The sequence below is a fragment of the Schistocerca piceifrons genome, chromosome 2, assembly GCF_021461385.2.
Source record: "Schistocerca piceifrons isolate TAMUIC-IGC-003096 chromosome 2, iqSchPice1.1, whole genome shotgun sequence".
In the NCBI taxonomy this organism is placed as follows: Eukaryota; Metazoa; Arthropoda; class Insecta; order Orthoptera; family Acrididae; genus Schistocerca; species Schistocerca piceifrons.
Genome location: NC_060139.1, coordinates 935,929,002 through 935,953,718, shown reverse-complemented (window position 1 = coordinate 935,953,718; position 24,717 = coordinate 935,929,002). Strand labels below are relative to the sequence as shown.

The 24,717-nt window shown below is 40.7% G+C and overlaps 1 protein-coding gene across 1 annotated transcript in view; it reads left to right on the top strand.

Annotated features, from left to right (window-relative positions):
- Positions 1 to 24,717, top strand: part of LOC124777768 (diacylglycerol kinase eta) — a 583,415-nt gene that overhangs the window by 440,426 nt on the left and 118,272 nt on the right. Inside the window, exons 17-18 of the mRNA XM_047253274.1 lie at positions 17,022 to 17,190; positions 17,425 to 17,525. Coding sequence (XP_047109230.1) covers positions 17,022 to 17,190; positions 17,425 to 17,525 — 270 coding nt within the window. The remainder of the gene's footprint in view (positions 1 to 17,021; positions 17,191 to 17,424; positions 17,526 to 24,717) is intronic.

The following is a 24,717-nucleotide window of genomic DNA, read 5'->3' as shown; positions in this document are numbered from 1 at the left end:
TACTTGTTGGTTATCTGTCAGACTTTTGATACTATTTGGTAAGTGGCCAAAGACTTTAGTGGCGGTATAATTCACCCCTTTCTGTGCCAAAGTTAGATTTAATCTTGAATAGTGAAGATCATCCATTCTCCTAGTATTGTAATTATGCACACAGCTATTACTTTTGAATTGGGTTTGGTTGTTAATAACAAATTTCATAAGAGAGTATATATACTGAGAAGCTACTGTGAATATCCCTAGATCCTTAAATAAATGTCTGCAGGATGATCTTGGGTGGACTCCAGCTATTATTCTGATTACACGCTTTTGTGCAATAAATACTTTATTCCTCAGTGATGAATTACCCCAAAATATGATGCCATATGCAAGCAGTGAGTGAAAATAGGCGTAGTAAGCTAATTTACTAAGATGTTTATCACCAAAATTTGCAATGACCCTTATTGCATAAGTAGCTAAACTCAAACGTTTCAGCAGATCATCAATGTGTTTCTTCCAATTTAATCTCTCATCAATGGACACACCTAAAAATTTTGAATATTCTACCTTAGCTATATGCTTCTGATTAAGGTCTATATTTATTAATGGCGTCATACCATTTATTGTACGGAACTGTATGTACTGTGTCTTATCAAAATTCAGTGAGAGTCCGTTTACAAGGAACCACTTAGTAATTTTCTGAAAGACATTACTGACAATTTCATCAGTTAATACTTGTTTGTCAGGTGTGATTACTATACTTGTATCATCAGCAAAGAGAACTAACTTTGCCTCTTCATGAATAGAGAATGGCAAGTCATTAATATATATTAAGAACAACAAAGGACCCAAGACCGACCCTTGTGGAACCCCATTCTTGATAGTTCCCCAGTTTGAGGAATGTGCTGATCTTTGCATATTATGAGAACTGGTTATTTCAACTTTCTGCACTCTTCCAGTTAGGTACGATTTAAACCATTTGTGCACTGTCCCACTCATGCCACAATACTTGAGCTTGTCTAGCAGAATTTCATGATTTACACAATCAAAAGCCTTTGAGAGATCACAAAAAATTCCAATGGGTGGTGTTCGGTTATTCAAATCATTCAAAATTTGATTGGTGAAAGCATATATGGCATTTTCTGTTGAAAAACCTTCCTGGAAACCAAACTGACATTTTGTTAGTACTTCATTTTTACAGATATGTGAAGCTACTCTTGAATACATTACTTTCTCAAAAATTTTGGATAAAGCTGTTAGAAGGGAGATTGGACGGTAATTGTTGACGTCAGATCCATCCCGTTTTTTATGCAAAAGTATAACAATAGCATATTTCAGTCTATCAGGGAAAATGCCCTATTGCAGAGAGCTATTACACAGGTGGCTGAGAATCTTACTTATCTGTTGAGAACAAGCTTTTAGTATTTTGCTGGAAATGCCATCAATTCCATGTGAGTTTTTGCTTTTAAGCAAGTTTATTATTTTCCTAATTTCAGAGGGAGAAGTGGGTGAGATTTCAATTGTATCTAATTGCATGGGTATGGCCTCTTCCATTAACTGCCTAGCATCGTCTAATGAACACCTGGATTCTACCATATCCACAACATTTAGAAAATGATTATTAAAAATATTTTCAATTTCTGACTTTTGTTCGTAAAGTTTTCATTCAATTTGATGGTAATACTGTCTTCCTGTGCTCTTGGTTGACCTGTTTCTCTTTTAATAACTTTCCAAATTGTCTTAATTTTATTATCAGAGTTGCTGATTTCAGACATGATACACATACTTCTGGGTTTTTTAATAACTTTTCTTAATATAACACAGTAATTTTTATAATGTTTGATAGTTTCTGGGTCACTACTCTTTCTTGCTGTCAGATACATTTCCCTTTTCCGGTTACAAGATATTTTTCTACCCTTAGTATTACCCCAAAATATGATGCCATATGCAAGCAATGAGTGAAAATAGGCATAGTAAGCTAATTTACTAAGATGTTTATCACCAAAATTTGCAATGACCCTTATTGCATAAATAGCTGAACTCAAACGTTTCAGCAGATCATCAATGTGTTTCTTCCAATTTAATCTCTCATCAATGGACACACCTAAAAATTTTGAATATTCTGCCTTAGCTATATGCTTGTTACATATGGTTACATATGGTTTGTTACATGGTTTCTTAAGAGTATATTTAACTATTTTCTTGGGGAAGCAGTTTTCAAATGCATTTACAAAAGTGTCATGAAATAAATTATATTTTAAATTGGCATCAGGTTCACGGTACACCTCATCCCAGTCTAACTGCTGTAGGCTTTCCCTGAAATTTGCATTTGTTAAATCGTTGACTGAATATACTACTTTGGAGGACTGTTTAGTACTGCTGAGTGGAACTATGTCATATATTGTAACTAGCTGTGCACCATGATCAGAAAGACCATTCTCAACAGGCTGAGCATTTATCTGGTTAAACTTATCTTGGTCTATAAAGAAGTTATCTATCAGTGAGCTGCTGTCCTTTACCACCTGGGTAGCAAAATCAATAACGGGTGTCAAATTGAAAGAACCAAGTAATACTTCAAGGTCATTTTTCCTATTACCCTCTTTCAGAGAATCTACATTGAAGTCCCCACAAATAATAATTTGCTTCCCCCTGTCTGACAGATAGCACAACAAGGAGTCCAAATTTTTCAGAAATAGGTGAAAATTTCCTGATGGGGACCTATATACAGTTACAATTATAAATGTGCCTTTATTTAATTTAAGCTCACAGGCACATGCTTCTATATGTTTCTCTACACAAAACTTTTTTGTTTCTATACTTTTTGCACAATGATAACTTTTGACATATATGGCAACTCCTCCTTTCTCCATATTTTCTCTAATTACTTGTGTAGAGAGCTCATATCCATTTTTTATATATATATATATATATATATATATAATGGAAGGAAACATTCCACGTGGGAAAAATTATATATAAAAACAAAGATGAGGTGACTTACCGAACAAAAGCGCTGGCAGGTCGATAGACACACAAACAAACACAAACATACACACAAAATTCAAGCTTTCACAACAAACTGTTGCCTCATCAGGAAAGAGGGAAGGAGAGGGGAAGACGAAAGGAAGTGGGTTTTAAGGGAGAGGGTAAGGAGTCATTCCAATCCCGGGAGCGGAAAGACTTACCTTAGGGGGAAAAAAGGACAGGTATACACTCGCACACACGCACATATCCATCCACACATACAGACACAAGCAGACATATTTAAAGACAAAGAGTTTGGGCAGAGATGTCAGTCGAGGCAGAAGTGTAGAGGCAAAGAAGTTGTTGAAAGACAGGTGAGGTATGAGTGGCGGCAACTTGAAATTAGCGGAGATTGAGGCCTGGCAGATGACGAGAAGAGAGGATATACTGAAGGGCAAGTTCCCATCTCCGGAGTTCGGATAGGTTGGTGTTGGTGGGAAGTATCCAGATAACCCGGACGGTGTAACACTGTGCCAAGATGTGCTGGCTGTGCACCAAGGCATGTTTAGCCACAGGGTGATCCTCATTACCAACAAACACTGTCTGCCTGTGTCCATTCATGTGAATGGACAGTTTGTTGCTGGTCATTCCCACATAGAATGCATCACAGTGTAGGCAGGTCAGTTGGTAAATCACGTGGGTGCTTTCACACGTGGCTCTGCCTCTGATCGTGTACACCTTCCGGGTTACAGGACTGGAGTAGGTGGTGGTGGGAGGGTGCATGGGACAGGTTTTGCATCGGGGGCGGTTACAAGGATAGGAGCCAGAGGGTAGGGAAGGTGGTTTGGGGATTTCATAGGGATGAACTAACAGGTTACGAAGGTTAGGTGGATGGCGGAAAGACACTCTTGGCGGAGTGGGGAGGATTTCATGAAGGATGGATCTCATTTCAGGGCAGGATTTGAGGAAGTCGTATCCCTGCTGGAGAGCCACATTCAGAGTCTGGTCCAGTCCTGGAAAGTATCCTGTCACAAGTGGGGCACTTTTGTGGTTCTTCTGTGGGGGATTCTGGGTTTGAGGGGACGAGGAAGTGGCTCTGGTTATTTGCTTCTGTACCAGGTCGGGAGGGTAGTTGCGGGATGCGAAAGCTGTTTTCAGTTTGTTGGTGTAATGATTCAGGGATTCCGGACTGGAGCAGATTCGTTTGCCACGAAGACCTAGGCTGTAGGGAAGGGACCGTTTGATGTGGAATGGGTGGCAGCTGTCATAATGGAGGTACTGTTGCTTGTTGGTGGGTTTGATGTGGACGGACGTGTGAAGTTGGCCATTGGACAGGTGGAGGTCAACGTCAAGGAAAGTGGCATGGGATTTGGAGTAGGACCAGGTGAAACTGATGGAACCAAAGGAGTTGAGGTTGGAGAGGAAATTCTGGAGTTCTTCTTCACTGTGAGTCCAGATCATGAAGATGTCATCAATAAATCTGTACCAAACTTTGGGTTGGCAGACTTGGGTAACCAAGAAGGCTTCCTCTAAGCGACCCATGAATAGGTTGGCGTACGAGGGGGCCATCCTGGTGCCCATGGCTGTTCCCTTTAATTTTTGGTATGTCTGGCCCTCAAAAGTGAAGAAGTTGTGGGTCAGGATGAAGCTGGCTAAGGTGATGAGGAAAGAGGTTTTAGGTAGGGTGGCAGGTGATCGGCGTGAAAGGAAATGCTCCATCGCAGCGAGGCCCTGGACGTGCGGAATATTTGTGTATAAGGACGTGGCATCAATGGTTACAAGGATGGTTTCCGGGGGTAACAGATTGGGTAAGGATTCCAGGCGTTCAAGGAAGTGGTTGGTGTCCTTGATGAAGGATGGGAGACTGCATGTAATGGGTTGAAGGTGTTGATCTACGTAGGCAGAGATATGCTCTGTGGGGGCTTGGTAACCAGCTACAATGGGGCGGCCGGGATGATTGGGTTTGTGGATTTTAGGAAGAAGGTAGAAGGTAGGGGTGCGGGGTGTCGGTGGGGTCAGGAGGTTGATGGAGTCAGGTGAAAGGTTTTGCAGGGGGCCTAAGTTCACCTGACTCCATCAACCTCCTGACCCCACCGACACCCCGCACCCCTACCTTCTACCTTCTTCCTAAAATCCACAAACCCAATCATCCCGGCCGCCCCATTGTAGCTGGTTACCAAGCCCCCACAGAGCGTATCTCTGCCTCTACCGCCGCTATAATATCCACCGTTTCTAGTTCACAAACAGCTCCTTTCACCTTTTAAACAACCATTTCGGCCAGTTCTAATAACTTTCGCTTTATTTCCATTTCCGTTTTTCCCACATCACTGATCATTTTTAGCCGCTTCCCACAGGTTTTAACGCCATTATTTCTTCGTCAGGCAATTGTTAGCCTCATTTTCATAATCTGCCACCACAATACCACTCCTTTTAATATACTACACGCAGTTTTTTCGAAATTTTCCCGAATTTCTCCATCCTTTAACGTGTTTTGGCGGCAACACAACCACCTAACCTTTATGCACATCGTTGTCTACCAACCGAAGTCCAACATAGCCCAGCTGTAACCAACACCTTTTCGCCTTTTTTCATTCCAGATCTCCAGTTTCTTTCCGGTTCACCTTTATCTCTCCCCATATATTTTTATTTTCATTTTCATTTCACCTCATGTTACACTTTCCACCTTCTAATACCATGTCACCCTCACAACACCACCACAATGACCCCATTAAGTTTTATTTACATTCCCTCCGCAAACATGCCTTCGCCCTAGCCAGATTACGCTCGCATATTTTATTTTCTCAGGCTTGTCTGACATTTGGCATTACCCCCAAAGGCCTCACACTCAAAGTTCCCATCTCTGGCTGCAACCCTTCCTTCCATCAGTCCCTATACCAGTTCCAAACTGAACAATCCATTGCCCTCACCCACCTAATCCTTCACCTACACATCAACTCAGCCAATGAACACACCCGTCAACTCCTATCCTTAATAAAAGTCCTTAATCTTTCCTTTCCCACATCCACACCGGCTGTTCAGAGCATCCTCCTACAGGCCAGCCGTAAATTAGAACAGCATGCCACCCTCCACCTCAAAAAACTATCCAATCTCCTGGTTTCCCACCTCCGGAAAGGCAACTCACTCACCCTTCACAACCTTTCCAGCAAACCTCAACCTCCTCTCATTGCACACAAACCCAGTCTCTCCCATCTACTCAATCTCCCACTTCCAGCTCCACTCCCTCCAAAACCTCAAAATTCCGATCAACACAATCTGGAACCACAACACCCTAATTCAGTAGTTAACCTTTCCTCCAAACCTCTCTCCCAATCCGAAACCTCTGTCCTATCCAAAGGCCTCACCTTCAGCCCCACTCCCAGATTCAACCAAACAGCCCTTGTCAAAGATTTACTGTCCTACACTCGTACTCTCTGCTGGAAGTATCACTTTGCCACGAAGAAAAATGATCCTAATCCTACTCCTAATGATCCGACTCCTCAGGACACCATCCAAATTGAACCCTGCCTGGAACAGTTCCGTCCTCCGTCGGAGCGGGACCCACCTCCTCTTCCTCAAAATCACCCTCTCCAAACCTTCCAGGAATTTCTGACTTCCAGCCTTGCATCTCAATCCTTCTTAAGAAACCTTAATCATACACCCAACATCACCACTGCTGAAGCCCAGGCTATCCGTGATCTGAAGGCTGACCGATCCATCGTCATTCTTCCGGCGGACAAGGGTTCCACGACCGTGGTACTTGATCGTCGGGAGTATGTGGCTGAGGGACTGCGTCAGCTTTCAGACAACACCACATACAAAGTTTGCCAAGGTAACCCCATTCCCGATGTCCAGGCGGAGCTTCAAGGAATCCTCAGAAACTTAGGCCCCCTGCAAAACCTTTCACCTGACTCCATCAACCTCCTGACCCCACCGACACCCCGCACCCCTACCTTCTACCTTCTTCCTAAAATCCACAAACCCAATCATCCCGGCCGCCCCATTGTAGCTGGTTACCAAGCCCCCACAGAACGTATCTCTGCCTACGTAGATCAACACCTTCAACCCATTACATGCAGTCTCCCATCCTTCATCAAGGACACCAACCACTTCCTTGAACGCCTGGAATCCTTACCCAATCTGTTACCCCCGGAAACCATCCTTGTAACCATTGATGCCACGTCCTTATACACAAATATTCCGCACGTCCAGGGCCCCGCTGCGATGGAGTATTTCCTTTCACGCCGATCACCTGCCACCCTACCTAAAACCTCTTTCCTCATCACCTTAGCCAGCTTCATCCTGACCCACAACTTCTTCACTTTTGAGGGCCAGACATACCAACAATTAAATGGAACAGCCATGGGCACCAGGATGGCCCCCTCGTACGCCAACCTATTCATGGGTCGCTTAGAGGAAGCCTTCTTGGTTACCCAAGTCTGCCAACCCAAAGTTTGGTACAGATTTATTGATGACATCTTCATGATCTGGACTCACAGTGAAGAAGAACTCCAGAATTTCCTCTCCAACCTCAACTCCTTTGGTTCCATCAGTTTCACCTGGTCCTACTCCAAATCCCATGCCACTTTCCTTGACGTTGACCTCCACCTGTCCAATGGCCAACTTCACACGTCCGTCCACATCAAACCCACCAACAAGCAACAGTACCTCCATTATGACAGCTGCCACCCATTCCACATCAAACGGTCCCTTCCCTACAGCCTAGGTCTTCGTGGCAAACGAATCTGCTCCAGTCCGGAATCCCTGAATCATTACACCAACAAACTGAAAACAGCTTTCGCATCCCGCAACTACCCTCCCGACCTGGTACAGAAGCAAATAACCAGAGCCACTTCCTCGTCCCCTCAAACCCAGAATCCCCCACAGAAGAACCACAAAAGTGCCCCACTTGTGACAGGATACTTTCCAGGACTGGACCAGACTCTGAATGTGGCTCTCCAGCAGGGATACGACTTCCTCAAATCCTGCCCTGAAATGAGATCCATCCTTCATGAAATCCTCCCCACTCCGCCAAGAGTGTCTTTCCACCGTCCACCTAACCTTCGTAACCTGTTAGTTCATCCCTATGAAATCCCCAAACCACCTTCCCTACCCTCTGGCTCCTATCCTTGTAACCGCCCCCGATGCAAAACCTGTCCCATGCACCCTCCCACCACGACCTACTCCAGTCCTGTAACCCGGAAGGTGTACACGATCAGCGGCAGAGCCACGTGTGAAAGCACCCACGTGATTTACCAACTGACCTGCCTACACTGTGATGCATTCTATGTGGGAATGACCAGCAACAAACTGTCCATTCGCATGAATGGACACAGGCAGACAGTGTTTGTTGGTAATGAGGATCACCCTGTGGCTAAACATGCCTTGGTGCACAGCCAGCACATCTTGGCACAGTGTTACACCATCCGGGTTATCTGGATACTTCCCACCAACACCAACCTATCCGAACTCCGGAGATGGGAACTTGCCCTTCAGTATATCCTCTCTTCTCGTCCTCCGCCAGGCCTCAATCTCCGCTAATTTCAAGTTGCCGCCACTCGTACCTCACCTGTCTTTCAACAACTTCTTTGCCTCTACACTTCTGCCTCGACTGACATCTCTGCCCAAACTCTTTGTCTTTAAATATGTCTGCTTGTGTCTGTATGTGTGGATGGATATGTGCGTGTGTGCGAGTGTATACCTGTCCTTTTTTCCCCCTAAGGTAAGTCTTTCCGCTCCCGGGATTGGAATGACTCCTTACCCTCTCCCTTAAAACCCACTTCCTTTCGTCTTCCCCTCTCCTTCCCTCTTTCCTGATGAGGCAACAGTTTGTTGCGAAAGCTTGAATTTTGTGTGTATGTTTGTGTTTGTTTGTGTGTCTATCGACCTGCCAGCGCTTTTGTTCGGTAAGTCACCTCATCTTTGTTTTTTTTATATATATATATATATATATATATATATATATATATATATATATATATATATATATATATATATATATATATATATATATATATATATATATATATATATTTTATAACATCGAGGAAATGACTGTGACAGTAATGTTGTCTCATTGGCCATCAAATTTAATATTTAATCCCCCCCTCCCCCCGTAGACTAGTCAAAACAATTCATGTAATAAAAAACCACTACCAACACACATTAGTGTCAAAAAATTCACAGTGACATATGATGCCAAGTTGTCACGAACTCATAATCTCTCCATGAAACAGAAACAAACAGAATTGCACGAATATTTGGAAATAAATCAAACAGACATATATTAAAATTTTGAAAATATTTACTTGATGTCACTCAGGCAGTAAAGACATCTATGTTACTGTCAATACTTGAATGCTACACTACAGTGGTGTTTCATGCAAAGGACTAAAATCTTGTGGTGACTTGATAGCTGTATTTGTAATCAGTCATTGTCTCAAGGCATATTTCCTAGCATATTTAAATGTGCTGTAGTAACATTCAATTGTGAAACCAGAGATGAGCAACCCACCTTTAGATCTATTTTACTCCTTATAAAAAATACTAGTGTGTGCAGTACACTACATAATACGAGGATGCATAGTGCCTTTTGCAATATAATATGCGAAATTGCCTATAAAACTTTGACCAATTATGAAAATGTATGCAAAAGGTATTTACATACAAATAAAATCTGAACTCCAACAATTTTGTTCAAAAAACACTTGCATAGTATAGCAAGCACTTGAAGTCTTATTGACGTAGAGTAAATGAATATAGTTATTTGCTACAGGTTTATTGCAGATATTCATTTACACTATAATAGCAGCTAGTCATCAAAATTTGAATACTGCTGCTTTAAACGAAGATTTTTTTTTTAATTTATTTTATCTGTGCCAGAAGTTTGTTGTACAACCTAGTACACTTAATGTTTGTTTGTTTTTGTGTTATAGCCCAGTTTACTATTTTTATATGGTTGTCTTTGCACATCCTTATGTTGTAAGAATGAAGATTTGAGTTCGTTTTGAAATTGTCATTGTATCTTTTTATATTAGTTACACTTTTTTGTATGTTGATGCATGTCAAGGGTATAATATTTAGCTGTTTAAATAATTGTTTGGAAGATATTACACTAGGACTGTTGGTATTATTGTAACAGGTTTGTTTTATACAGTGAAGTTGGTTGTGAAGTTTGTCTTATTATGTCTCCAAAAGGTGATGCCATGGGTAGTATGAATGTATGTGGACTAGACAGTTCTGCTACTCTGTACTTATACTGCACACTGTACTTACGACACGTAATGCAATCCTGTTGTTTCAGAAGTGTTTGAGAAAGTGACCTATGGTCAAAACCTGACTCATTTAACGGGGCATAATTTGTTGACTGTCTATCAGGTTGGCTTTCCAGAGAGCAAGCAAGATCTAACGAATGAAGTCCCGGCTGAGCTAATAAGAAAATAATCCAAATACTAACAAAGAGATTGAGGGGCTGGCCAGTACTTACCTCAGCTCAGTACAGCCGATAGATTCACAAAACAGAACAGAAAATTTATATTCCTAGCTTTCGGAACTTTGTTCCTCCATCAGGGAGGAGAGAGGAGAAAAAAGGGAAGAAGGGAAAGTGGATTCACTCACTCACAACCCAGGTTATGGAGCAACAGGGAAAGGTAAACAGGGAGGGTAGCAAGGATGGAGGCATGGTTGTCAGAGGGAAGCTAAAGATATTATACTGTTAAGTACTTGCCAGCTTCAAACCAAAGAGGATGCGTACCGAAGTAAAGAGCTATATAGTAAAAAGATAAACACAACTATGTAGGATGAAAAGATGCATGAATGGCTAAAGAGGAGAGGGAAAAAGGAGAAGACTGAAGAGTAAATGGGAGTGAGATTGGTTAACGTAGGTTCAGTCCAGGGGGATGGCGGGATGAAAGGATGTGTTGGAGTGCAAGTTCCTATCTCCGCAGTTCCGAGGGACTGGTGTTGGGTGGGAGAAGCCAAATGGCACTTACGTTGTAGCAAGTTCCTAGGTCCCTAGAATTGTTCTGGATGGCATGCTCTGCTACTAGGTATTGGACATCTCCAAGGTGGACAGTTCGTCTGTGCCCATTCATGCGCTCAGGCAGTTTAGTTGTCATCATACTGATGTAAAAGGCTATGCAGTGCAGGCATGTCAGCTGATAAATGACATGTGTTGTTTCACATGTGGCCCTGCCTTGAATTGTGTATGTTTTACCAGTAGCAGGACTGGAGTAGGTGGTTGTGGGGGGATGCATGGGGCAGGTTTTGCTAACGTATATTAAGAACTGCAGCTTCCCTTCTGCTTTATTTCGTATGGTCTCACTAGGAACAGATTGCCCATTCCTTCTCCTTTCGTGGATGAATTTCAAAACTTTTACTTCAACATCAGGGTGTCCCTCTTTGCAAGGGCCAGTGAATTTTTTTCTATTAGTAGTAGTGCCAATATCTGTTTCTTCCATTAGTGAACATTACTCTCAACTACATTGAACTCTTGTCCTGCCCTCCTGTTAACAACATTTTTCAGCGTAAAGAATTACTATATGCTTGAAAGTAGCCTTCCATTTTGTGTCTATCTAATGCAAACACACAGTGTCTTAGTTGGCCAACAATAATGTACTGAAGTTGATCAAACAATGGTAACTCCAGGTAGGAATATCAACAATGTAGGAAAAGATAGAGTGCTACTTACCATGAAGAAGACACTTCAAGTTGCAGACAGCTGTGATTAAAAGACACACACATGTGGCTTTCGGCCACAGTCTTCATCAGTAAAGAAACATACACACACACAAGCAAGCACACCTCATGCACACACGACTGGCAACTCCAGCGGCTTGGGCCAGAGATGCTGGAGGTGGTGCTTGTGTGTGCATGAAGTGAGTATTACAACAATGCATTGGGGAACAGTATCTAAATTTCAGTGGCATTGCTGGTGAATGACGGATTGAAGTTTGTACTTGAATGTAATGTGTCACTGAATCTTATGTGCACCCCAAAATTGAATATTGCATATGGTACAAAAAAAAGTGTGCTCCAGACTTGCTTAAATACACTAAGTCGCCATTCCACATTCTTATAACATGGTGAAATGGAGAATTAACCCCTCAAACACTGTCTACCATAAGAAATAACTTGACATAGTGGCCCTTACAGCACTGCGCAGGCAAAGAGCCTGTACGTATCTATGTTAATGAGATGAACTGTTGCTCCTGTGTCCACTTGAAATTCAACTGCTCACCCTCCACTACCAAAGTCAGCAAACTATGCTGGAGTGACATGCAGGGCATTGTAAACAGCCCCACAGTCCATTGAAAACACAGGGCTTCCGTTGACCAATCCATGGCGTGCCCTGACTGTCACATACACTTACTAAGTGGAAAACAGTCAGGGCAGGTCTGCTAGCTCACCCTATGAGTGGAAGTAGAGTGATTTTGAGGACCCAAAAAATGCCACAGGTGGGAATTATGATGCCAGGATTGATGCAGGCAAAGTCAGGGATTGCCACAATGCCATTGCACCAGAATCATCAGCATACACTTCGTGATCAAAAGTGTCCAGACATCCCCAAAAACGTATGTTTTTTCATATTAGGTGCATTGTGCTGACACCTACTGCCAGCTACTCCATATCAGTGACCTCAGTAGTCATTAGACATCGTGAGAGAGCAGTATGGGGAGCTCCGCGGAACTTATGGGCTTCGAACGTGGTCAGATGATTGTGTGTCACTTGTGTCACACGTCTGCATGTGAGATTTCCACACTCCAAACAATCCCTAGGTCCACTGTTTCCAATGTGATAGTGAAGTGAAGTGGAAACATTGAGGGACACGTACAGCACAAAAGCATACAGGTCGACCTCGTCTGTTGACTAACAGAGACCGCCGACAGTTGAAGAGGGTCGTAACGTGTAATAAGCAGACATCTATCCTGACCATGCACAGGAATTCCAAACTGCATCAAGATCCACTGCAAGTTTTATGACAGTTATGTGGGAGGTGAGAAAACTTGGATTTCATGGTCAAGCGGCTGCTCATAAGGCACACATCGTGCCAGTAAATGCTAAACGATTCCTCGCTTGGTGTAAGGAGTGTAAACATGGGACGATTAAGCAGTGGAAAAACATTGTGTGGAATGACAAATCGTGGTACACAATGTGGTGATCCAATGGCAGCGTGTGGGTATGGTGAATGGCCGGTGAACGTCATCTGCCCGCGTGTGTAGTGCCAACAGTAAAATTTGGAGGTGGAGGTGTTGTAGTGCGTTTGTGTTTTTCATGGAGGGGGCTTGCACCCCTCATTGTTTTTCATAGCACAGTCACAGCACAGGTCTACATTGACGTTTTAAGCACCTTCTTGCTTCCTACTGTTGAAGAGCACTTTGGGGATGGCGATTGCATCTTTCAACACGATCGAGTACCTGTTCATAATGCACGGCCTGCAGTGGAGTGGATACATGACAATAACATCCCTGTAATGGATTGGCCTGCACAGAATCCTGACCTGAATCCTGTAGAACACCTTTGGGATGTTTTGGAACTCTGACTTCGTGCCAGGCCTCACCGACCAGCATTGATACCTCTCCTCAGTGCAACACTATGTGAAGAATGGGCTGCCATTTCCCAAGAAACCTTCCAGCACCTGATTGAATGTGTGCCTGTGAGAGTGGAAGCTGTAATCAAGGCAAGGGGTGGGCCAACACCGCATTGAATTCCAGCATTACCGATGGAAGGCGCCACGAACTTGTAAGTCATTCTCAGCCAGGTGTCCGGATAGTTTTGATCACATAGTGTACATTGACTCAGCGGGAAGGAAAACCATCTGGGGTTCCCCATGGGGACTGGGGGCTGTTTACCATGCACATCTGATTGTTCCACCAGCCAATTATTGGAAAGAATGTCCCTTGCCCACAAATGGGAAGTTGTCCTGGAACAGAAGATGTATCAAGACCGAAGGAGATGGCGAGTGTTTGTACACCACACTCAGGAATTAGAAAACGATGATGATGATGATGATGATGATGATGAAGATGAAGTCCCTTGCTGCTGCCATAAGCTCATATGATTCTTCGAATTCAGCAAAGTCAGCTAAAGAAGGGTCAGTCGAGGTCAACACCCTAGTTTGAACTTCAGCGTCAGGTGCTAACTGGACAGTCATATTCCAAATTTAGCTAGCCTGCATACGAGTTAGTGCATTTGGGACACTCAAAAATACACTTGTGTGAGAGACTCCACAAAATGGTGACCCATACCACATCGATTGCCCGGGGTGCTTGTGGTACCGATTAAACTGCAAACGTGCTGCCACCACATGGGTTTGATGCCCAAAATATTGTGTAAACCACCAACAAAGTTTGTCAAAAGGTAGTTCTTTGGGCTTAGTGGAGGGCATCAAACTGTGCACAACTTCATATAATTCCACTCAGCTGGAGAATAACAAGATGGCATTATCAACTAGATAGGCAGTACGCCTCACCTGGCAGTGCAGCAAGAATTGATGCAGATAATTTTTCTACCTTCCAGTAGACTCATCATAATCGGCAAACTGCATTGGGGGCAGGGAAGAAACCAGTCCAGCAGGAGCCTGGCCTGTCAACTAGTTGGCATGGGAGTAAAGCAATTCTGCATTCTCGTTTATCGGCACCTGGATCTGCTCTTGCTGCTGCTGATCCTTCTATAGCCACAACTGCTCCTGCCAGCATTGCAGTAACATCGGGTCCATGGTGGCTCAAAATTAATACTATGAAAAGGGAAGAAAAATAAAAGTAGCATCATACACATTAGAGTGTGCTTTGTTGCCACTTCAGTATCTACATAAGTGTGACAGTGGCGCTAAACAACTCAGTGTGCACAAATTGCTGTACGGCTGACGGTGGCTCCACAGTACTTCCCTAGTAAATTTTCTCCTTAATAACATTTGTTGCTGAACATAAAAATCGGTATCAGCTGAACTGTTATTTTCACAGACACAATACAAGACAAAAATGATTTTCATGTAGACTTTGTATCCATGCCTAGGATTCAGAGTGGAGTTAATTACTCTGGTGAAAAGGTCTGCAACAAGTAGTAGTAGCTGTAGCTCCTATCTAACCAAAGCAAGATGTTGGGGATTCCTATTAATCCAATACCTCACCCTTAAAAATTATCTAGATTGTGGACTGGAAGTTTTTCTTAACTCCATGGCAAATATTAGTATACATTCTAAAACTGTGAGATAATAGGTAGTGTATTGCAAACAGGCCTTCATTGTTGTAGATGTAGTTATCTATCTTCTTTTAAATTACCTCTATATTCATGTAAATATTAACCTGAAAGGTGATAAACAGCAGCTATTTATTGTAACTGAAGAATTAGTAGCATTTTTATCTTTCATGGTAGTAATTTTCTTGCTAACTTACTAGGTTACATTTAATTGACATAAGCACAAATATTATTAAGCAGCAAATTATGATAGTTTATATTCTAACGATTTAGAACAAGTCAATTTACTGGAAAATTGAATTATACCTGCCTGCTGATCATTTTTGTATGAGTTCACATAACATAAAAACGGTATTTAGTTGAACAATAGAAGTCATCATGTAATTCTTTTGTATTACATAAGCTATTAATTTATTGGCAATAAATCTTTTAGGGAGTAGTTGAGGAGCAACATTTTCAAATTACTTTCATACGAGTGGGAAACAGAAAGTCTTTGCCTCCTTTTTTTTATGAAAGCCAAAATAAGGTGCATGCAGGTAGTTACAAATATACATACGATTCTATGTACCTCTACTATTTTTCCACATAGTTCCAACTCCAGTTCAGACATTTGTCCCATTGCAGCACTAAATGCCTCTGTGGTAGAATTCATCTGACTGACTGCAGAAACGCCGTCGGACTGCTGTCTTGGCTTGATCATTGCATGCAAATCGCTGTCCTGTGAGGAGCTTCTTGAGGGAACTGAAAAAGTGAAAATCGTTAAGGAACAAGATCCATACTGTATGGTGGGTGGTCCAGGCTCTCCCAGTGAACTGACCAGAGCTTGTTGGCAGTTCTGATTGCCACATGTGGCATTGCACTGTTGTGGAGGCTAACCGTATTGTCTGCATAGAGCATCCTTCAGAACTTCTTCCTGATGGCAGCCTGAAAATGTGACAGTGTGTAACAATAACTGTCAGGATTGATTGTGTGAAATACAGTATGTGCATTTCATTGCCAGTAACAATGTGGTCCAGAAAATTGTCGCCCTCCTTAGCACGCCATTGCAGATGATTTAGTGAAGCAACCATTCACTTGCCTTTCATCATGTCATCCAACTGTTTAGGCACACACCAACAAGAAATCTTCTTGCACCCTAAGGAGCAATGAATAATGTTGTAAACACTTCGTATGAAATGCCAAGCTCATGGGAAGTGTTCTTTAGGGTCACATGCCAATCCACTTTCACCACTGCATCCATGCAGGAAACTTTGTTGTCAGTCAACAACAAACACAGCCTCTCAAAATGATCATTGTCATGCAGGTTTTCTTCACCTTATGCGAACTCTCACTGCCACCACCCCACACTTCTCAAAGCATGAAAATTTTTTGAGGGCTGCATTTTCCTGTGGATTTTGACAGACATTCATCCCTTGCTCCATAGAAAATGAATCACAATTTGCTACTAGTACACTGTGGACATGTGAAGCACACCATCATCTGCAAAACTGACAGCAGTGCCTAGCTGCAGTGATTTTGGCAGATAAGGCCAGTATATTCCAAGAAAGGTCCATCACTGGGAGTGGATATTTTGACTTCACATTTACAGCTGTAATTTAACAAAAAAAAAATGTAAGCACAAAGATTTTCTGATTTTCCCTCATGTGTAGTTTTGTTATCTGCTAGGTATTTTATACAATTAAACAGCTGCTCAAAGACAGCACTCCTTCCTGGGATATGACTAGTTTTAAAGAAGAGCAGTGAGTCATGCATTCAGTTGTGTATAACATGTCTGTTGACATTAGCAAACAAGTGGTTTTTATAGACATTAACTCAGTTGTCAAAGGATAATGTGATATTCCTGTGGCTAAAGCAGTTTTTTTTAGCAATTTACATGTATCCTGTTGCAGGGAAGGTTACTATGAAAGGTGTGTCATGAACAACTACTTTGGTATTGGAATTGATGCCAAAATTTCATTGGATTTCCATCAGAAAAGAGAAGAACATCCAGAGAAATGTCGATCACGAGCTAAGAACTATATGTGGTATGGTGTACTGGGCAGCAAAGAATGGCTACAGGTAACAACAAAAATAATAAAATTAAATTACATAATTTATGTGCAAATTTTCATGCAGTATTTTCTGTCTTTCATGCCAAAGAGCTTATGTTAAGTTTATTTGGTTCTCTTTTATCCACTTCATATATGTCATGTGTTTTATGGAAATGATTTGTTATGAAAGATTTCATTCACATCATTAGCAGAGCTTGTTAGAAGACCTGTTTTTTTTTTTTTTTTTCCTTTTCATTCACAGAAAACGTATAAAAATTTGGAACAGCGTGTACAGCTTGAATGTGATGGCCAAAGAATTCCTTTACCGTCACTACAGGGTATAGTTGTACTCAACATTCCAAGGTATTCCATCATAAATTATATAGCATACTGTTAAGATTTTCATTAAAAAATTGCAAATTAATTAATGATATTTAAACTTTTAATTTTCTACTTTATTATCAAAAACATAATAAACAAAAAATATGTATGTGCAAACATTTTTCTATACACAGAGAGAATTTTATTATAGACTGGCAGAAAGGAAACTCTGGACTGGAAAATGAGGACATGCAGCAATCTGTGAAGGCAAAGAAAGCAAGATAGTTATTTGATAGGATGTATGAAGTAATAACTTACTGATAAAGTACACTTTATAACAAGGCTAGTATTTTTTGAACTACTTCATCATCAACCTGCTCTGAGGCTGTTCTGTCTCTTTATTGTTGTCATTTGTTTACTTTCATGCACAGACGCTAATAAATCAGACAATGATTGTATCTCCCCTGTTTCCATGATTCCCCACTTCTTCAGAAATAATTCAAACCATTGAACTTATTCTGATACTGTTTATAAAGTTATGTGTGTCCCTATAGTATTGCTAAATAAATTTATAAGTTCTGTGGACACAAGACTGCGGGCTGAACAACTATCCTGGATTTTTAGCATATAAGTGCGTCAAAAATCTGGAAAGTATGGTAGAAGAGCTACCAAATGAGTGTAGGCTAAAGGAATTTTGTTATATTTCCAGTGACACATGATCAAACGTTTGGATTCAATTGCAATCAATTAGTCAGTGAGGCTGCTGTTGTGGTTCAGCTGCCTGATTCATCTCCTGTGATACATTAAAAACATATTATTCAGAGAGAGCTATCACATGAGATAATTTTCCATTTGTGGCTACCTAAGGAAGTGAGATTCTCAGATTTGTTGAATTGAAATACAAGAAGGGCTCTTCCATGTTACAGCTTTCTGAATACCAACCATAATCCTTGGTGGTGGGTATGGAGGAAGAGTGTTAGTGGTGTTGTGTCTATAGAAAGCAGAAAAGTGCTGAACGCATATGTGGAAGTTTCAATCTCAAATTCCAGTTTGGCAATTCTAAGCAAATGGTTCACCTACAGGGTGTATATGACCCGGAGATCTGGGAAAAACCCAGGAATTTTTTCATCTGGGAGAAAACTGGGAAAAACCCGGGAATTTTTTAGAAGACCAGGAATTTTTCATTGTTTTAGTTTTTAGTCAAATTTTTGTGGTTTTGACTGGTAAGAACCAATATTTAAGCAAAGGATATTACTCATCCCGCTTCCGCAAAATAATACTGCAGCAACAACAACAAAACATGAATGAGAGGGGGGGAAAAAACGAAAATAAAACTTAAGTCGCAAAGGAAATGCGCCATGTACAACAACAAAACATTGTGCTCATACAAGCGTCTGCCAACAGCAATATGTGTCAAAGGCTTTAGGAACACTATGCAATGCTTCCTAACATAAAATTGCCTCTGATGAGCATGACGTGACAGCTGTTTACATTAGATTCATTTGAGCAGTTGCAGTCGGTCTCTTGTGCATGCGCAGTTAAGTCGCATATGAGTAGTACCTTCTGCTTCTGGTGACGGATGTGTGGCTGGGTACCTTTATCTAATATTGCCTGGTTCGGAAACATTGTAGATTCGGGGCTATGCACAGAGCAGTCTGAGTTGTAGTGGGCAGGTGGGTAGTCTCCACGAGACCTGTGTTTACGTTTAATAGTGATTTTGCTGTTTCCTCTTCATTTATTGCTCTCATGTTAAATGAAAACAAAACAGATTTCTGTGACCTGGAGCTATCAAATGTATTAAAATATGTTCACATAATTACAGAAGGCTAAAATATGTTGTTAGTTTCAGGTTTTATTTCCACCTTTCTGGCAGTCAAGCATTAATCGCCATGCAGAACAATGAAGTTATTTTTGTCGGTTTGCTAAAGAGATTTGGTTTTTATTATTCTTCAGCATTGAGGCAGTCAATTTATTTGAAAGGAAGTGTTTAATTTCACACTGTTGGCTAGTTTCAACTGTTCGCTGCATTTCAAGTGCATGTTTTCCATCTTCTAGCTCGCATGGCATTATGCCATAATAAAGAATCAAACATGAGATAACACAGTCCTGGCACTCAAGAAAATTTACATCCAAATCTGGACATACGAATGTGCATTTTAAGCTGAATTATGCATTTTAGTATGGTTCACGAAATTCCGTTGCTCATGAAGTATCCTCTGATGTCTTGTTTCTTTTGTGACATAGTGCAAGATCTTTTAATGTTTTACACGTACGAACATACGGGCTTCCTGCGTCATCGTAGCTGCGCAAGAGCAGTGGCACCTGTTATCTGGCACTCTCTGGCAACCGCTGAAGCATATCAGTTTCTAACAGGTCACTGGAAAATATTGCAAATGGTGGTTTGCAAAGCTTTAATTTCAAAGTAAATTTCCTTTTACACAAGATGAACTATGTGCAAGAATGTTCGATGAATTTATAAAATCACAGAGGAGATTTTGAGCCCAAAAGATCAGACATTTATGTCGTTATTGAAAATTTTACTGGCACATTTGTGTGATATATCTTATGGCTGACTACATCACGTGTCCTATGCTGTTATCAGCTGGCGAGATCATGTGACATGAGCTATGACTGGCGTACAAAAACGCATCGCAGTCTCAATTTCAATGCTTTGGAAAGTAACATACGGTGTTTGGTGGAATTCGAATTTATACCTTCGTAATGCGAAAATATGCAGCGTACATGTTGCTGCACATCAAAGGTCTTTTCCAAAACGTGCTTTTTCCCCCTAAGTTTTGTTTTCTAAAGTGACGGGAAATTCTACATCAGCGTATAAAACCATAAACATTCAAAGGACTGATAAGTTTTACAGTGCCGGGGAAAAGTATACTGTCACTTAACACGGGAAAAGCGTGTTTTCACCAGGGGGAAAGTGTATTTTCAAGTGGGAAAAATCCAGGAATTTTTTTCCTTGTCCATGTATACACCCTGACCTAGCAAGAACTTGACTTATTTCTTTCTAGGGTTCACTTTTTATAGGCCGCATATTCAAAGAAATAGCACAAAAATTAATATTCCTATCCAACTGTTCTAAATTAGGCCATAGATTCCATTTCTTCCTATCTGAGCAAGAAGCTGTCAGCCAGCTGCTTAACTCTAGTCTCAAGAGTATCAGCTTGCTTATAAAGCCCACAGGAATGGAGACATACAGCATACCATACAAAGTTGATATTTCAGCACACAAATCTAGATTATGTTTGATACATAGTCAGCCAGTGTTTGAAACCTGTTTCTGATTATCATGATGCTCCTAGTGATATGATCTCTCAGGTTTTCTTAGCACAATTGATTAATAGTGTGTTTCCATGTGTTCTGCAAACTATAAATCTGCTAGTGTTCTCAGCAACAACTTAATCAGACTGTTTACACAGTTAAATTTAAGCCCACACTGGTGGAACAGCACACAGCATATATGTGTTCCGAGAATGTCAGCTCCATAGTGCTAAAATCAAAGGTTCATAACATTATGATTATGACAACAGCAGTTTTTAGGCAGACATTGTCCAGGGCAGATTAAAACCCTACTGAAAACTTGATTTGTTGAGGACATATAGGTTGCTCAAAGAAATGTGCCACATATTCCTACAGGTTGGTCAAAACTGGAACAAAAGTTCCTGTAATGCAAAAAAGTGAAATGATTGTGTGGCATGTTTGGCCGTTAGGCCCCATCCTGGGAAGTTTGGTCACCGAGTGCAAGTCTTCTTTCAGGTAATGCCACATTGGGCAACCTGCATGTTCGTGATGATATGTTGATAATGATGACAATGATGATGATGGTGATGATGGTGGTGATGTTGACAACACAACACCCAGGCCACGGGTGGAGAAAATCTCCAACCTGTCCTGGAATCGAGCCTGGGCCCACTACATGGTAGACAAGATGATATGTCCAGAAACCAATAACTGTTGAGATATGGGTCACTCCGTCCTCTCATTCCCATCTGTCTGTTACATAGAAGTAGACTTTATAGACATTGCTGCATGTTGTTAATGCACTTCCTTCAGTAGTCCTTCTTTGCAGTGAGTCATGTATTCTCTCAAATGCACTTGGCTCCATTTGGACTGTGTTACTTGCATTGGTTGTATGCTCCTGTAACATCTGCACATTGTCAATCGATTGAACACACCCCAATGCCTTTAAATGTCGTCATAGCTAGAAATTCAGTGGATTCACCTTTGGTGAATGAGAAAGACATGCTATCAGACCTCCTCAGAGATGATTCTGATAGATCTATAATTTCTTAAGTGCTGCCAGTGTTGTTTCGTATAAGTAAAAAATGAGAGCATTGTTCAAGTTGTGGGTAATCATTTTTTTTTATTACTTTTCCTTCACCTTTAATAACTGCTATTAAAAGCCATGTTCTCCAGACACTCCTCCTTCTGGTTCACCACAGTGGCTTTATATACTCCTTATGGCAGTGCTTCTGGAATACCATAATTTTAATGTGTTTCTGATTCTTTCTCTCTGTAGTTACAGTGGCATCTGTCAGCAGAACTGATGGAACGTGGTGTCTAGTCAGCACATTTTTTTGATCCTGTCTTTTTCATTTTCTTACTGTCTGCAATCATTCCTCTAGTCAACTCCTCATTGTATCTTCTTACATGTTCTTGAAGACAATGGTGGTAAGTTTTGTTTAATCAGCTTATTATATCATGTCCCACTTATTGTTTCCTCATGACTCCCGCCTTCCTTTTAAGATATGCCTTGTTCCATTTGTGGCTTTCTTTTCCTTTGCTTTCTTGATACATGCAACCTTTCTTTGCTGTTTGCCTAAGTGTGTTTCCTAAATAATTACTCCTTTTGTCTATTTAGTTGTAATCTTCATTTTCCGATATGCTGAACTTGTGGCTTGTTACTAAATTTAATGTGGTATACCTTCCTTTTCTCAAATAAATTTCATATTTTACATTCTTGGTTACTCACCAGATGAGCCTATTCCTTTCTAACTTTGTACTTACTTTTACGTATTTTTACATGTTCAGTTATCACAGTTGCTGACAGAGCTGCACAATGTTAAAAATTCTTATATTTTTACTCTGTATCTTACAAATCTGTGATCCCTCATGAATTGAAGGTCAGATTTATTTGCAGTTAATCTGTGCCAACTCCATCCTCCATAGGCTCTCTTATGGACAAATCTGTTTAAGTCAAATCTCGTGTTCATTTCAGCAGTTTCTATTAACATATGACCCCTATCATTTCTGATATCACTCTTACATTAAAATCCCCAATTATTGTCTTGGTTTGCTGCCATGTACCAGTCACTGAAGTTCTTTGTAGAGGTCTTTTGTCTCCTTATTAGAGTGTAATCACATAGATGCACAAACTTGAATGATTTACATGGAATATCTTTCATTTATTTTTAAAATAACTCGAAATCTTGGTAATATGTCTCACACTCTTTTACTATCTGTAATATTGTTTTTAATTTATTGTTGTTGTGACGAAGTCTAATGTGAATATCTTCCCTGCACTGTTTTTCTTTAATAGAATACATGTCCTGATTTTAATTCTATTTACTCTTCATTTTTCCATACTTCTGTCAACCGTACCATATGCCATTTGATGTTAAGTCCCCTTTCTGCATCAACACCCTATCTTTGGATCCAAAAGTTCTACAATTCATTGTTCACAAATAAAAAGTTAAAGTCGCTGATTTCTGAGGTGACTGTAAATGTGTAATCTGCCAAATGTTGTGTATCAAAATGTGGACACAAAGTAGCTAAAACCATTACCTGAGTTTCCCAGTCCACTACTCCCAGTGTTGCTTCAACCAGGCCAGGTGTCCAGTGCCACAGGAAAACACACATAGCAGTAAGATCTCCAAAAACACTGCCAATTGTATATTAGCTTGCAAGAGTCCTAAGGCTTGACCATGCTAAACTTTGGCTGAGTACTCTCAGCCCAGGCCAGACTGCTTCAAAGTCTCAAAGCATAGGAACACTCTACTCTGTGCAGTCAGTACTTTCCTCAGTTCTGCCTTCTTCTCACAGTCCACTCCTCCATGTCATTATGTGCCACGTGCAATTCCTCCTGCCTGTGCCAGAATGAGATTACTGGTGACACATTCCTATTCCACCCACGTGTTACCTCTCTCTCTCTCCCAGTTGTCAGCCACCCTTCTCTCCAACCATCGCTTCCCCTCCCCCTCCCTCCCTTCTAGGTCCTCTTGCTCTCTTCATCTGATACATCTCCCCCACCATAATCGAGCTGCAATTTTGTAACAATGTAGTCAGTTCAGCTAATGCAGCCATGCAGCTGTATACATATGTAAGTGTATTCAAATAACAGAAAATCTAAGGTGGAATAATGGCAATGTCATTTGCATATGTATAGCAGTTTTTTTGTTGTGTCTCTCTGCAAATCAACATCTCTTCTATATAGTGAGTAAGCAATCTGTCCTTTTCATAATATGTATGTGTACTCTGTAGCTAGCTCAGAAGAAGGACATCATTGGAAAGGTTAATAAAATTTTCAGTCTCCTTTATGTGGCTCTTGGCCATTTGACTCCTTAACTGTGCAGTGAGCTGTTACTTTTACTCCTTCCAGTACTTACAGATCAGAGTATGGTACTTATAGGTATATTATATACAGTTGTGTATTACACAGTCCTGGTAGTTTTCTTTTATTCTTTACATTTACACAAAGAGAAATGTTTGAGGAACAGAGATCTGTCACATATTTTTGAACCAATTGTTCACACAGGATCTAAAGTAATTAGCATCTAATGAGTATGCTTGCAGTTTCAGAAACATGTTGTAAATTAATGTTGCAATTGTCAGTGTAGCATTATATTATTTTCTTTTTAATAAAATTTGAACATAATGCTTTCATTTTAGTACATACATGTATATTTAGTTCTATACATAAGGTACAATATAGTATATGTTTTACTTTACACCAGTTAAAGTATATGATACTATATTAATTTTTAGACACTGTAGTTTGTATGAAGTGGCCGCAAAATTTGGAAAGTTCACTGCATTTTGATATGCTGTTTATAAAAAATGTAGTGACTTTACAAAAAGAACCCTGTCTTATAGGTTGTAATAATATATTTGTTATAGTAGTATAATTTGTTGCATTGTATAAACCTAACTGCTGTGTAATTAGTGATGATACTTCATATTGTCAGAATTTGAAATTAGTTCTTGCTCAGTATATCTTCAATAA